General features: G+C 38.0%; 1 protein-coding gene and 1 long non-coding RNA gene across 8 annotated transcripts in view; one reads left to right on the top strand and one right to left on the bottom strand.

The window, feature by feature from the left end:
* The window catches only part of LOC121068445, a 30,540-nt gene extending 30,004 nt beyond the window's left edge, over positions 1-536 (bottom strand). The window contains exon 1 of one of the 4 annotated variants that reach the window (XR_005818881.1): positions 409-536. This is a non-coding gene — a long non-coding RNA (uncharacterized LOC121068445). Of the gene's footprint in view, positions 1-62; positions 340-408 lie in introns of those variants that run through there. The other 3 variants (XR_005818883.1, XR_005818880.1, XR_005818885.1) reach the window with 3 other exon arrangements.
* Positions 537-775: 239 nt separating this feature from the next.
* Positions 776-13,525, top strand: part of TTC27 (tetratricopeptide repeat domain 27) — a 111,873-nt gene continuing 99,123 nt past the window's right edge. For 2 of the 4 annotated variants that reach the window (XM_040553626.1, XM_040553627.1), the window contains exons 1-3: positions 776-1,002; positions 3,316-3,493; positions 8,928-9,057. In XM_040553626.1, coding sequence (XP_040409560.1) covers positions 888-1,002; positions 3,316-3,493; positions 8,928-9,057 — 423 coding nt within the window. In that variant the 5' untranslated portion in view covers positions 776-887. The remainder of the gene's footprint in view (positions 1,003-3,315; positions 3,494-8,927; positions 9,058-13,525) is intronic. The other 2 variants (XM_040553628.1, XM_040553629.1) reach the window with 1 other exon arrangement.

The raw sequence follows: 13,525 nt of genomic DNA on the forward strand, positions 1-13,525 counted from the left end.
CTCGGCAAGTACTCTATTTCATTATACTATGAGCTGCACTGAGTAGCAAAATGAATTTCAACCTTTGCAGTGAAGACATCCTCAGAAGTCATCTTCCTGCACCAAGGATTTACTCCCAGCTGTATTAGCTCTCTGACTCGCTCACACCAAGTTTTGTTAACAACTCTGAGTGAACATTTCCATCATTTCACTCCATTTTGAATGCCCACGAAAGTACATCCTCTCTCCTCCTTCTCCTCTGTGTGCAAAGAGTGAGCTCAGAGGTGATGGCCAGAATTACATTCCCTCAGGATCTGGACAGGTGCTGAAGTAACTACAGGTCCAAGCAGGACAGGAGGCAATACAGCACCACACACCCTTCCCAGCCGCCCAAATTTAAGGCTCCGAGCCCACTTTAGGCAAGCATACCTGGGCAAACCCTGCCTGCCCACGCGTTGTGTCCAGTGCTCTCTCACAGCTGCCTGACCCCCGACACACCCGTTTTTCTCGCAGCTGACAAACAACCCGGGGCTCACACGCCCTAAGTCCCAACCCCACACAAACACAGCCCGGGGGAACAGAGCTCAGGATGAGAACCGAGCTCAGGCAGGAGCCCTAACAACGAGCGGCCTAAAGCCGCCAGTAACGGCCGCCACCCGTAACTGCCACGGCTGCACCCCTCCCGCTGCCGCTACTGCTGCTACTATTGCTACTACTGCTACTGCTGCTGCTGCTGCTACTGCTGCTACTGCTAGTACCGCTACTGCTGTCCCTGGGGCCCCTGCCGCGCCTGCGCCGCACCGCCTCCTCCCGGCGTGCTCGACGGGGCCGTGATGGCGGCTCCCTGCTGCCGCCGCCCGCACATGGGCTGAGAGGAGGGCACGGGCTGAGAGGAGGGTGGTGGGACCATGCTGGCCCTCGAGCGCGCCCTGCTGAGGGGCTTCCTCAGTGCCGCTGAGTCCTTGGAGTGGAAGCAGGGCGACGTCTCGGCGGCAGGTGAGCGGGGAGCGGAGCGGAGCGGAGGTGAGGGAGACGCGGTGCCCGCCTTGCTGTGGGGGTCCTGGACGCGGCTCCCGGGGGTCCCCTAGGGCGGGCACCGGGCTGGGCTGTGGGGGCAGCGCCGCTCCCGGGGGCACCCTGCTCCTGGGGGTACCGCCGCTCCTCAGGCTTCGCCCCGGGGCTGTCTCTGGCTTCCTCACGACCGGAGCGAGCGAGTCACCTGCCTGCCCGCGTGTGGCAGCGGCGAGAAGCTCCCTGCTGTAGCAAAGCGAAAAAGATGTGGAGATAAAGACTTCTTTATCTGTAGCCCAGGCATATGCTGAATTTTGGAAAAGAGCTGATTTACTCAGCTCTATTTCCTTATGTTAATTCTTATTTAGCACTAATCCTTGTACTGTCTAGGGATGTTAGGTGGTGACACTGACATCTGGCAGGTCTTCCATAGCTTCTCACTGAATGGTGTACATTTGTGTTTTTATTTTACTTTTTTTAAGTAGTGTGCTGTGATGAGACGTGGAGAGTGGTATTGAAGAAAACTATCTTGCCATAGAGGCAGAAAATGGTGGGGGTTGTGATGATTTTTAATCATCGCTTCAGTGGGCCCTGAAACTAAAAGTTAAAGACTGACCTTGAATTTGTATGATGTCTTATAAAAAAATAAATAGAGAACCAAGAACATATTTTATGTGCTTACAGTTATGTTGCACTGTTACTAGAAAGAAAAACCTCAGTATTCTTCATTAGTGTCCTCAGGGCCAAGGGTTATTCTACAAAATACAGTGCCACCTGTCTGGATGCCTGTAACAAAATATAAATAAGTTGTCGCTTTGTGAAAGAAATTCTCCCCCAGAGCACTGATGGGAGAAAGTTTCATGTTATTTATGTTCTCTGTGAGGATGTGATGTCAGCAAGGCCCCAGAACCATTCCTAATCTTTCGCATATGCCCTTGCAGGTACAGCTTAAAATGTTTTTCAATCATTTACCGCAAAAAAAAAAAAATTTACTTATATCAGGTGGCTGGTCATTGTTGCAAAGAACAAAAGTAAATTGGGGTCAGCAGCCTGGTCCATAGAGATTAGGAATGAATATGTGTCCATCACCATTCCTACCAAATCATCCATCGCTGCTATTGAAGTTGATTTCTGTGCTCAGTCTTCAGTTGTGTCCGAGATTGAGAGTACTTGGTTTTGCTGGGGGTTGATGTTTGGTTAGCTTCTGTGTGCAGCTGTAGCTGGTGTGGATGTATACCTGTGCTAGCATTAAATACGCTAGCTTAGACCCTAATATTAGGGTAGCTATGGTAACACTAAGTGCACAGGAGCTGCAGTCCACAGCTGGAATCACAGATTAATATTATGGCACGTATCCTATGCAGACCTCTGCATTTCCTCACCTGCATTACCAGCATCTGCATTAGCTAGTTGAGAACTAGTTAGTATGTCTACATGAGCTGCAGCGTAGACAGGTACCAATTTCTCTAAGAATAGAAGGTGTTAACGTGATGAAACTGTTCTAGCAGACAGCTGCTGGATTGGTTGCAATGTAGCATGCTTGATGAAAGAGGGGAAGATACCTTCTGCGAACAAAGCCTGGGTCAAGAATACTTCATGAGTTTGAAGCTTCTTAGGAATTAAACGTATAGCACTTCGTGAATTCTGTTTGCCTTGAAAGGATTAAGCAGAGAAACATTCATGGATTCATATCCACCTCAGTAGTAAATTTGAAGAATGACTATGTGCAGACTTCTCATTGAGGTAGTAAACTTACAGAAGATAGTACTTTTCTGAAGATAAAATCATATTGTCCATTCTTTTGAATATTGTAAGCATTTAAAGGAAGGGCTGTGTATTTCATGGTTATACATGGCTACTCATGGAACTCTCTAAGTATTGAACCATTGTTATTTGTTGCAGTTTCCCTGAAAGAATCCTTAAGCCTTTGAAATTGTCTCGCCCACAGGATTTTACCATCACATACTAATACAAAAGGTTTTGGAGGAAGAAAACCCTCCTATGATAATTGTCAGTGTATGTATTTGAAAGGCTATCCATATATTTCCCTTGAAATTCCTGTGCAATGTTTATGCTTTACATTCATCTGGCAGTTTGTATTTCATTGTAACGTTAATACAAGTTCTGTAAAATTCGTTTTGGATTAAGGTGACCCCCGCTACTGCTGTTCTTCAGTTTCAGTGCAACTGTAGTTTTCTGGCAACTTAAATGATGATTCCTTACTTGAAAGGGGAGAGGTATATGTTTTGGTTGGAATAGCTCTTGTAAGATGAAGTTCTTTCAAATTTAACACTGATTTCTTTTTTTTTTTTTTTTTATTTCCAGAAAGTGGATCACTGTTGCAGTTGATTTTTGATGGGAAATATGAGGCAATATTTTCAAATTCAGCTATCCGAAATGTTTTCAGTGCATCTTCTGTGGCAGAGGAGAACATTGAAAGTTACTTGGAGAAACAGATCCTGACATACCTGGACTGTTCCGCAGAGGTTGATAACGTGGAAAGGTGGAAATGATTATTTATTTTATGGAAGATTAATAGAGGCAATGTTTGATTTTTACAAAAGGCATTATTTGTTTTGTATTATGTGTCATAGGGCTTCCAAAGTTCTTGATCTGAGAGAAAAATAGAAAATTGATTTCTCGAGTTGTTCCTCCCACTTTCCTGGGGCATCTGTTCATTATCATTGTTTCTTTCACTGGATAGTGTTCTGATATGAAGGGTTGTTGAAAACACTGGCTTTATTTATGGTGACTACCTCTGAAGCTGCTGGTATAAAGAAACAAAGAAATGTAAATCCACATTGCCATGCATCTTGAAACAGTTTGTTAACAGTTTTCTCTGAAACATTGTGCTACATTAATGTGAATAGTACCATGTAAAGTTACTGTAAAAGTTACGTCCATGTTTCTGAGTCTGGCTCATAGTAAGGTTGTTTTAATATAAACTGAGTAAGTTATTCATGGCTGGTATTTATGAATTAGTTATCTTCTTCATAAGACTCACTAAGATGGATTTTAGCCTGTTCATTTTGGAAAATTATAAACACTGAAGTCAGACTCATTAACAGCAAGAATTAGCATATGCAGTACAGTTAGAGTGAATCTATCACATTATGGATAGTAGAAGCAGAAAATTACATACATATAATTTAAAGATGAGTGTAGGAACAGGTTTTAGCAAAAGGTAGGAGAACATAAAGGCATAAAGGAAATAAGAGGAAGGTAACGTATTGCCAAGAAGCATGGCTGAATACAAATGTGTGTGTTTTAGTATGAGGCATGAAAATGAGTTTTTGCTAAAATGCCAGAGAGAAACAAGTAGTTGGCACCTCTAAAATACTGAGACTTGTTAGCAACACTGATCGTGGCCTGTCAAAACATTATAAGTGTGATATATAGTGTGATATCTCATGCGCTCCTGTTTTCTGATCTGGAGTGTATAGAGATTGTTTCTGTGCATTTTGTCTCTAGGTATTTTTCCCTGTGTTTTTTTTTTCTTTCTTTGTTGTGCTGTTGCTGTGAAATCATCCTACCTGGAGTTTAGATGGTGATATAGTCTAGAGAAAGTTTTCAATATTGTTAACTTCTGTCTTGGAATATTTTATTCTGAATTATGCATCAATTAAAGAAAGATCTGTTGGGGTTTGAAACATCCTGAAAACTGTTAGCCCAATCCTAATCTTAATTGTTGGTTGAAATTTTGTTCCTGTTCACAAATGAAATAGCCATTATGAACTGTTTGACTGCTTGAAGAAAATCATATTCTATATCATGCATTCAGTAAGACTTTATACATACATATCCTGTCACTGTGATGTTTTCTTTTCCTACTCTTCCTGTGAGTTTTTATTGGCCTATATTCCATTTACAGAAATTTGTTGCTTTCCTACTGCAGACAGCAAAACAATTTGTTCCTCAGGTGCTTGTGTTCCAGTACCTTGGTCTTACAGGTTTCCTTTCCGCTCTTCAAGTGTAGGCATTTTTAGAAGCCCCCTTGCCTAAAGATATGGAGGCAGAACTACAATATTTAACCTTTCAGAAGTAGACAATTTTCTGCCCAAAGTTATGTGCTGGGTTTTTGTTCAGAATTAAAAGGCGTACTTTTCAAAATGTGTCAGTGTATCCAAGGTAAAATCCATTACATAGTTATTTTATCAACCTGCAGGCCCTGTACTACTTTTCCTAATTTCTTTTGGAAAGAATTAATGCAACTTGTGCACATGACCTTTAAATGCCGACGGTGAAAATACATGAGTTGTTGTTTTATTTATTTTTTCCTGTTGTGGGAAAAAATTCCTTATTTCCTTTACAGGAAAAATCCCTATTTTTTATAGGAAAAATCCCTATTTTCCCTATAAAGGAGGTACAGCCACTTCTAAGTTCGAGCTCAGAAAAATCAGTAAGACACTGGCTTTCCTTTGACTTTTAGTAGACTTCTTACTGTTGGGGTCTTACTTCAAATATATGCTTTTTTGCTGAACTGAGAACTGTAATTCTAGAAATTAAAAAACTCTGTGAGTTGAATTCAGTCAGGATCAGAAAGTTGGATAATGCTAACCTTATTCTTTTAACACAATATAAACACAGTACAAAGTATGGTTTTATAACAGTGTAAAAAGAACTCTTAGGGAATTCTTTTGTGAAGCTAAAAGGGAGCAGCCTGAGGGCAAAACAGCTCAGACTTTGTAGCTAGATTATAATTTCTTTGGACATAGCCTGTCAGCTTTTCTACTTCCAAATCCATGGTTCTGTAAGGAAAATATTTAACAGTATTTTAAAACTTGCTGCAACTTTTTCTGCCACTTTAACTGCTTCCGTCCTTCTCCTGCCAGATGTATTTTGGTATGGCACTTTTAACCTTCATGGATTAAAAGTGAATTCTCCCAAGTATATTTTGCAATAAACCTACAAAATAGAAGTGGTTTTTTTTTTGTTTGTTTTTATTGCTGTTACAGCTACTCAATTCAAAGGCTATCAGTTACCTTCTACAGGAAACATAGCTTCATACTTGTATTTTAAGTCAGCAGAATTGTGGAGGAAGAAGTTATAGTGCATAAATGCTAACCAAGTGGAAGGGAAGCATCTCTTTGGTGTTGTCATGACTTCTATTTGAAGGACATGTATTTTTGCCCAAGGTAGTTTCCTTCTAGAGACCAGGAGGAAATAGTGTGCAGGACACAACAAAAATAATAGTTCAGGAGAGTTTCAAAAGAGCTTGAAAGTCTCTTATAATGTTTGATCCTTAAACCTACAGGACCAAGGAAATGATCATGAACACTTGTTTTAATTGTCCATGTATTTACTGCTACTACCTTATTCAAGATAGTAATGAATATCAAACTTTCCAAAACAAGTCCTTGCAATAAAGCTTGGTTTGATTTCCCAACATGTATTTCTGATACTTCAGGACACTTAAACAGTTTGTTAACTAGTGTGCTATGCATGTTAAAAAAAATAAAAGTGAAGAAATTCTTGCTGTTTCTGCAACTTGCTTTGATGTATTTAAATTGAAAAAAATAACTGTTAAACATCTCTAATTTTGTTTTGACTTCTCTTCTGTAATTTGTCTTCACATTAAAAAAAAAAAAAAACAACACAATCTGTAACCTAATTGTATCTAAAGCATAGTCTTGCTATTGGTATTTTCTCACTCATTTATTTGAAAAATGTAGTGTTATATGCAAATCCATTATTTTTTTCAAATATCAATGCTGTATCATTTCTGAGTTTGAGAAAATATAAGTAAAGCAATATGAATATTACAGTGGAATGTATATAAGCATCTGGTTTTACATCATGGATCACAATCCTACTTGAGTTGGTGTAAAGTGTTTAAAAAAACACAGGGAGAAAGTATGAGCGAGATGAATGGCTCTATGTCTAAGGAAATTAGAAGAAAGTAATGAGACTATACAGGTCACCATAATAAGTGGAACACTGGCAGCAGTGCCTCTCCTGCTTTTCAGGCAGCACAGAAGAGCAGTTTTAAGGCAGCACTTGGGAGGTAAGCACTTGCAGTTCTGCATTCTAAGTGTGAAGGGCAGTCAGAGACAGAATGGAAAAAAAATCTTGGAAAAAATTAAGTGATAGGTGAGGGACGCTAGCCTTATTTGCAGGGATTAGAGCTTAGAAGTAGCATTCTGATACAGAATGAGTGTTAAGGGGACTGGAAGTTGGTCACTAGTCTGAAAATGAAGACAGCAACAAGAAAAAACAACTGATGATGACAAATCAGCCAGTGGAAAGAGAATCGCAGCCAAAGTAATGGAATTGCATATAATTTGCAGAGCCCTTCTGCATGGTTACAAAAGCATCTAGACATCAAGCAACTTTGCCTGCCATAGAAAGATTTCAATAAAGTTCTTAAAAAATACATATTTTGGTTGTAGAATTAATAAAAATAGAGTAAATGATAAAATAATGCAAATGAGTCTTTGAAAGACTGTAAGCTGTTGAACTGCAATGTTGCAATTGATTATTCTGTATGTTATCTTTCCTTTTAGAAGCTCTGAAGCATATAACAGAATAAATAGTGCATGTGTGATTGTTTTGTGCCTAATGTTAATAATTTAGTGTGCAGTAATTGTCACTGCTTTGTTTTTGAGTTGATTGGAAGTTTAGCGGTAACCTGAGATACACATTCAAATACTATTTGGAGGTAGATAGTTACCAGCTGAATAATGACAACTATAAAATCTAATTGTTTGACAAGAACTCTTTATACCAGTCCTTGCTCGCTAACACTCCTGAAGGCTCTGGGGTTTCTTTTTTTTTTTTTTTTTTGGATTCATGCACTCCACACCATTGTTCTACATCTTCTGTCACATTCTTGCCCACCAGCTGCTTCTGTGTGGCTTTTTCTATTTGACTTTGTTTTTTGGAGTTGTATAATGCTTTATCCCTTTGTTTCCATTTGGAGGACTCTTGCAGCTTTAAGTCCACGTTTCACAGCAAAAGGATGACAAATTTTTTTCCACTGAGCTCCTTAAAATACCAGTTCTTATATTAGACTAGTACAGTTAGAACATTACTGTAGGTAGGAGGCATGTTATATATGTGGTATGTAACAAGGCCCGTGTTGGCATATGACTGATTATAACCCAGTAAGGTTACAAATCCCAAAAGAATCCTAAAACAAACCAAAAAATTGTGTAAGTTTCCTAAAAATCTACACCTGTTAAATCAGCCATTAAATTCTGAGGGATTTTGTCCTGCTTTCTGCAGGCCACATAGGTTATTACTGTAGGTGCATAAAGAAATAGTATCATAAGGGTATTAGATGAGTAAAATCTTGTAAATAAGAAAATTTTATACACAAAAAGTGTATATTATATATAAATATATAAAATTACAAAGTCTTGTAATTCCATCTTTAAATAAAATACTATGTTTGCAATGAAAAAGCATGATTGAATGAGATAGCATTTGCTGCCGAATTATCCAAACCAGCTCTGAGGTGATACTTCTAAACTTTATGACGCTTGTTTAATTGTTTTGTTCTCACAGGGAGTGAAATTAAGGAGCTGTGTAAAAGCAACAATAAATATGCTGCTTTGGAATGTATGCTAATGCAGCAACTTTTCTTTGAAAATATTGAAGTTTAGATATAAGAAAATACAACTGTCTGGTTGGCAAACAGCGATAATCTTCATCCTATGCTAATCTCCCTCTTGTATCTAATAGGCACAGCCTTAAATTTTAAAACACATGATTTAACTTTGTTTCCAAAATGTTTGTCATTTGTTACAACCATCATATTTCCAAACCTTTCAGTTTCCCATGAGCATTTTTGAATTTTATACTAATTATATTTTCCTACTGAGAGGGGGGGATTTTTAAGGCTGAATGTTTTGAACTGGTGTGAAAATTAATCAGATCTTGTAGTCCTAATTAAAAAAATGATCTATTGCTAATTGTTTTTCTTATCTATATTGCAGGCAGAGGCTGATGTTTCTACTTGGTGTGGGCAGTTTGCAGCTCTTCGTTCAAAGCAATTGGACTGGGCCTCCCATTCAGTTACAGCTGCAGGACTTTTTGCCATCTGCATTGTTGCAGAAATTCTGTGAGGTATGCTTGAGCTGTAATAAGCTGTCCTTTTACAGTCACTTCTATTCGTGAATAACCCACTTATCCAGAGAATACATATCTATGAGGTCCAGGGTTAGAATTAATTTCCTTGAGTGTTGATCATGCAGGCTGCTGTTGCAAGCATCATCAACTGTATAAGTTTTTAAAGCACTATTCTAGAAGTAGCTAATGTTTGTCTACTCCAACTTAATAGATTTCTTGCTGGTAATGTTGTTTTTGGATATGGAAGATATTTATTGTGCAGCAGCATCTGCTTGAAGGACGTTTGATGTCGATAAGCTATTTGTTTTGGAATGTGTTCTTAGTTGGATCAGAGAAAAATACTTGTAAATGGCTTAGAAATTTTCCTTGGAGCAAGGTAGAAGATGGATAACTTGCATATAGCAGACTATCTGGTAGGCACTAAGAGGACAGTAGATCTGTATGCTAGTATCCTGCTAGGCTCATGGATGATGCCAAGTGAATCGTGGAATTAGCAGTTCACATGAGCAGTGTAAATGCTGTTAATTGTGGAATGAGGGGAAGTTTGACAAGTAGATAAAAAGCTCCACATAAAACCTTTGTGTCTGTTACATTACTGTGGTCTGTTTTTGCAGGAATAACATAACTCATGAAGTCCTGCCATAGTTTCCTGTGAAAGGCTGCATTTCTGAATTACTTAGTTCAGATACAGTGTCTGTCCCTTTTTTTTTAACGTAGATGGTTATCATTGTGGTATATTGTAGAGATTGCATGGAGTGTATATCTATAGGCTTATTTTTTTTGCTTGGTTTTTGAGAACAGAAATTAAAATCTGGTCTTCTAATGGCTAAATAAGAAGGAACAGTGGAAAGCAAGTATACTAAACCTGTGCCGGTAAGAAATGAGCAGAAATATTAAAGCATACTATTTCTTAGGAAAAGAAAGTGTTCAATTTTCAACTGAAAAGAAATATAAACTAATTTCTTCCATTCTCCTTATCTGTTTATGATCTTTAATATTATAATTTTATGTTTATAATATAAGCTAATGTGCTCAATATTATAATGTGCTTCTTTGTGAGTTCTGTTTACTGAAGAATTTTAAATGTCTGTTAGTGTATTCACGCAGGCTGCAGCCCAAGATGGTAGTCATAGCATTGCTGTCAGACTATAAGGAGTTCAGACCTATAAAATACAATGTTCATTACTTCTGTCAACCATTCCATTTATTGTCTATATTAATGGATGAATGAGATGCTAATTATCTGTTGAATAAGGGAATGTATGTCTCCTGTTTAGTTTATCTTATGGCTGTGAATGCAATGCATTGACAGATGTTTGCATATGCAGAGGTGGTATTCCAGAATCTAAATCAGCAGGAGATGATAAAGGAAAACAGACATGAGCATTGTTAATTTCTAATGAGTACTGCATCAGACTGTGTTAGCTGGAAGGTTTAACTAGTTCTGCATTCAGGCAAAAGTTTAGTTTTATGTATACTACTGCTATCTATAGCATCTGAAAAGTTTTTTCCAAGAACACTAAACAGTTGTGCTAAAATATATATCCAGTTTTCTTTAGTTAAACATCTTAATTCAAAAGCTTTCATATGCTTTGAATTATTTTTATGTATATACTTTTATTTTCAAGGATTCTTAGTATATAAACACTCCATAAAAACAAACATCTCAATAAACTAACATTTTTGTGCTTCTTTTAATCCAGCTTTTCTTTCTCGCATGCGCAGATACTCAAAAAAAAAAAAGTGGGTTAAAAGTACGGCTCTCATTTTCTCCATTTCTAATGTAATCTTTCATATTCTGTCATCAATACTGGTATAAATTCTTTTTTAATAAGCTTTCCATTTTTCAGACTAAAATGATCTTTTTCCCATGTCAAGGTTAAAAATAAATAAATAATGTTGTCATGTTTCTCTTAGCCTGCTCTAAGTAATATCACTAACCTTCAGCCTTCCAATGTCTCATTTATTTCAGGAATATTTGCAAAACTTATTCTTATTTTAAGAACGCTTTATTGGATTAGTCTTAACTTTATGCCTTTCAGGCTATATAAGCGCTGCTACTTCTGTCCCTTGAAAGTTTCTCCTCCAGGTCAGTGACATAGTTTCATTTCTGCCCTCGGATAACTGCTGAATGCATCATTAATTTTACTTTCTTATGAGTGCGTTAAGACTGCATAAGAATATAATTAATTTCAGTGAAGAGCAAATCATAAAATAGCCTGATTTAGATGAGTTGCTAGTTGGTGCCTCTTGGATGTCTTCCATGAAAAATATTCATGAGTATGTGTACTTTATTTCCCATTCCCCAAATTGATTCCAGCCTTACTTCTTCATAAGTTATGGTTAAATTCATGTACTCCATTAGGGTTCCATTTTATGTCCTGAAGAACTGTTCTGTGCTTTCGTTTTAAGAGTCCATGCAGACAAACAGTTCAGTAATTTCTAAACAGAAAAGCAGCTAGTGTTTTAGTTCTTAGGTGACTGAGTTTTCTAAAATTCCTTCAGGACTTTATCATTCCATTTAAATAGTCTCACTGAGTTTTTTTTATGGTAAGTGACTTATGTTAAAGCAAGATTAAAAACAAACAAAAAAGCCTGTATTTAAATTAAATGGATTATCAGTTCTGTCTTCAAACTTGCTGGGATTAGGCTAAAACATTTTTATGATTTTACAGTAAGTGAGATAGGCTCCTTGTGTCTTGAAGTACTGTTGCTGTCTCTGTGCAGGTAAGGGAATGGAAGGTGCAGAGCTGTTTAGGTTGCAGTGTGTTTATCCTGCCTTAAGTTTCAGAGTTACAGAGTATTGTTTGTCATCTGATTTCATATTCACGAGTAGGATATATTTGTAACAGCTAGAAACTCCATCTGGAAGGAGATCCTAATACGCTAATGGATAATACTTGTAAATAACTGGTAGGAGTCCTCCAAATACGTTTATCAACAGCTCCTGCTGGCCTTTTTGTAACTTCCAGCTTCGTTCCAAATAATGAGTTTTGAAATGCATTTGAGTAACTTTCTCCTTATGTTTGTATTAGCGCTTCTTTTATGCGTGATATGATCCTTTTGTTGGAAGACTGAACTATCACCAGGCTTCTGTTGATACCAATAGCCATGTTCATAATTCATATGAAAAATACCAATGTGCTGTGTAGCACTACTGTTTCAAATCCAGTATGATCCCTTATCCTTGTAAATTTTATTAACTGGAACTGTTGGGAGTTCTTTGTGATCCAGACCTGTATTCTTTGCTTCCGTTAGCATGAACTGGCATAAAGATGAGAGATGAACCTTAGGTTAACTCATGTGCCGTTTGAATACCAGTGACCAGCACGATGTACACTGAAGATTCTGACAAACCTCTCCCTCTTGTGGGGTATATAAGGAGGGATGGTAAAAGGTAAATGCGGAGTCAGTCTTGTAAGCAGAGGGAGTCTGCTGAAGTAGCCTACAAACTTGCAGCACATTCCCTTGCTGTGTATATGTAAAAGAAATAATTCTTAATGCTGCCATTGGAAAATTATCCCTTCTTTAACACCTCAGCAAAGTCAGACCTTACAGGGAATACAAGCAAGAACATTCCTAACTAAGTACTCCTACATGTGGTGCACTCAGTGAAGACTTACTTGTGCTAGCTTACCTTTATCATCTTCAGTCTGCAGCTCAGCTCTGCGTCATTTACGTGTTGCTCATTTGGTTAATGAAACTGGAGACAGCCTGCACCATAATCTCATTATTTCCTTTGCAGAAAGTTGGAGAGAAGCAGTTGCAAGCAAAAACAAATTTTCTATCCTCAAAAGACGTCTGGAGTAAAGGGTGAATTCTGTTCTGAAGGACCAAATCTTCCACTAGCAACCGGAGTACATCTTCCATTATTCTGGAAGATATATAACTTCAGCTTTGCCAGTTGCCAAGCTGTGCAGGAGTCTTTGTACTATTTAAAATCTGAGAAGCCCAGTATGTTACACTTAGTAGCTTCATACAGGTTCATTATTTGATAATTTGTTTGCTTTTTTTCCCCTCCTTTTTTATTAATCCATCCCATGCCATTTACTTTGTCTTTTTCTACCTTTGTGTATGTCTGCGCTTACCTTTTTAAGATTTAGGTGAAGCATCCCCAAGACTGAGAAAGGGATGAAGAAAGATTAGAAGGGCCAGTTCAGAGTGAGCTGTCTCTGAAACAAAAATAAAAGTGTACCAAATGCTCACTTTGCCTGTAATCATTACCATTAGCAAGAAAAGAGCATGAAGCCCCTAAACTAAATTTCTTATACTCTGTATTCTCACAGCCATTGAGCTGGAATGGCATAAGAAGTTTTCTATTGCCATTACTCAGCTGGTAACAGTTGTGCTGGGAAATACTTTTGAAATACTGTGGAAGCTGTAATAGCCAAGAGTACTGTCCAGCTTGAAGCTGATGTAGGGCTTTAGTAGCAGTTACTTAACGGGAAATGTTAACTGACTTTTT

Source organism: Cygnus olor, chromosome 3, assembly GCF_009769625.2.
Source record: "Cygnus olor isolate bCygOlo1 chromosome 3, bCygOlo1.pri.v2, whole genome shotgun sequence".
NCBI lineage: Eukaryota > Metazoa > Chordata > Aves > Anseriformes > Anatidae > Cygnus > Cygnus olor.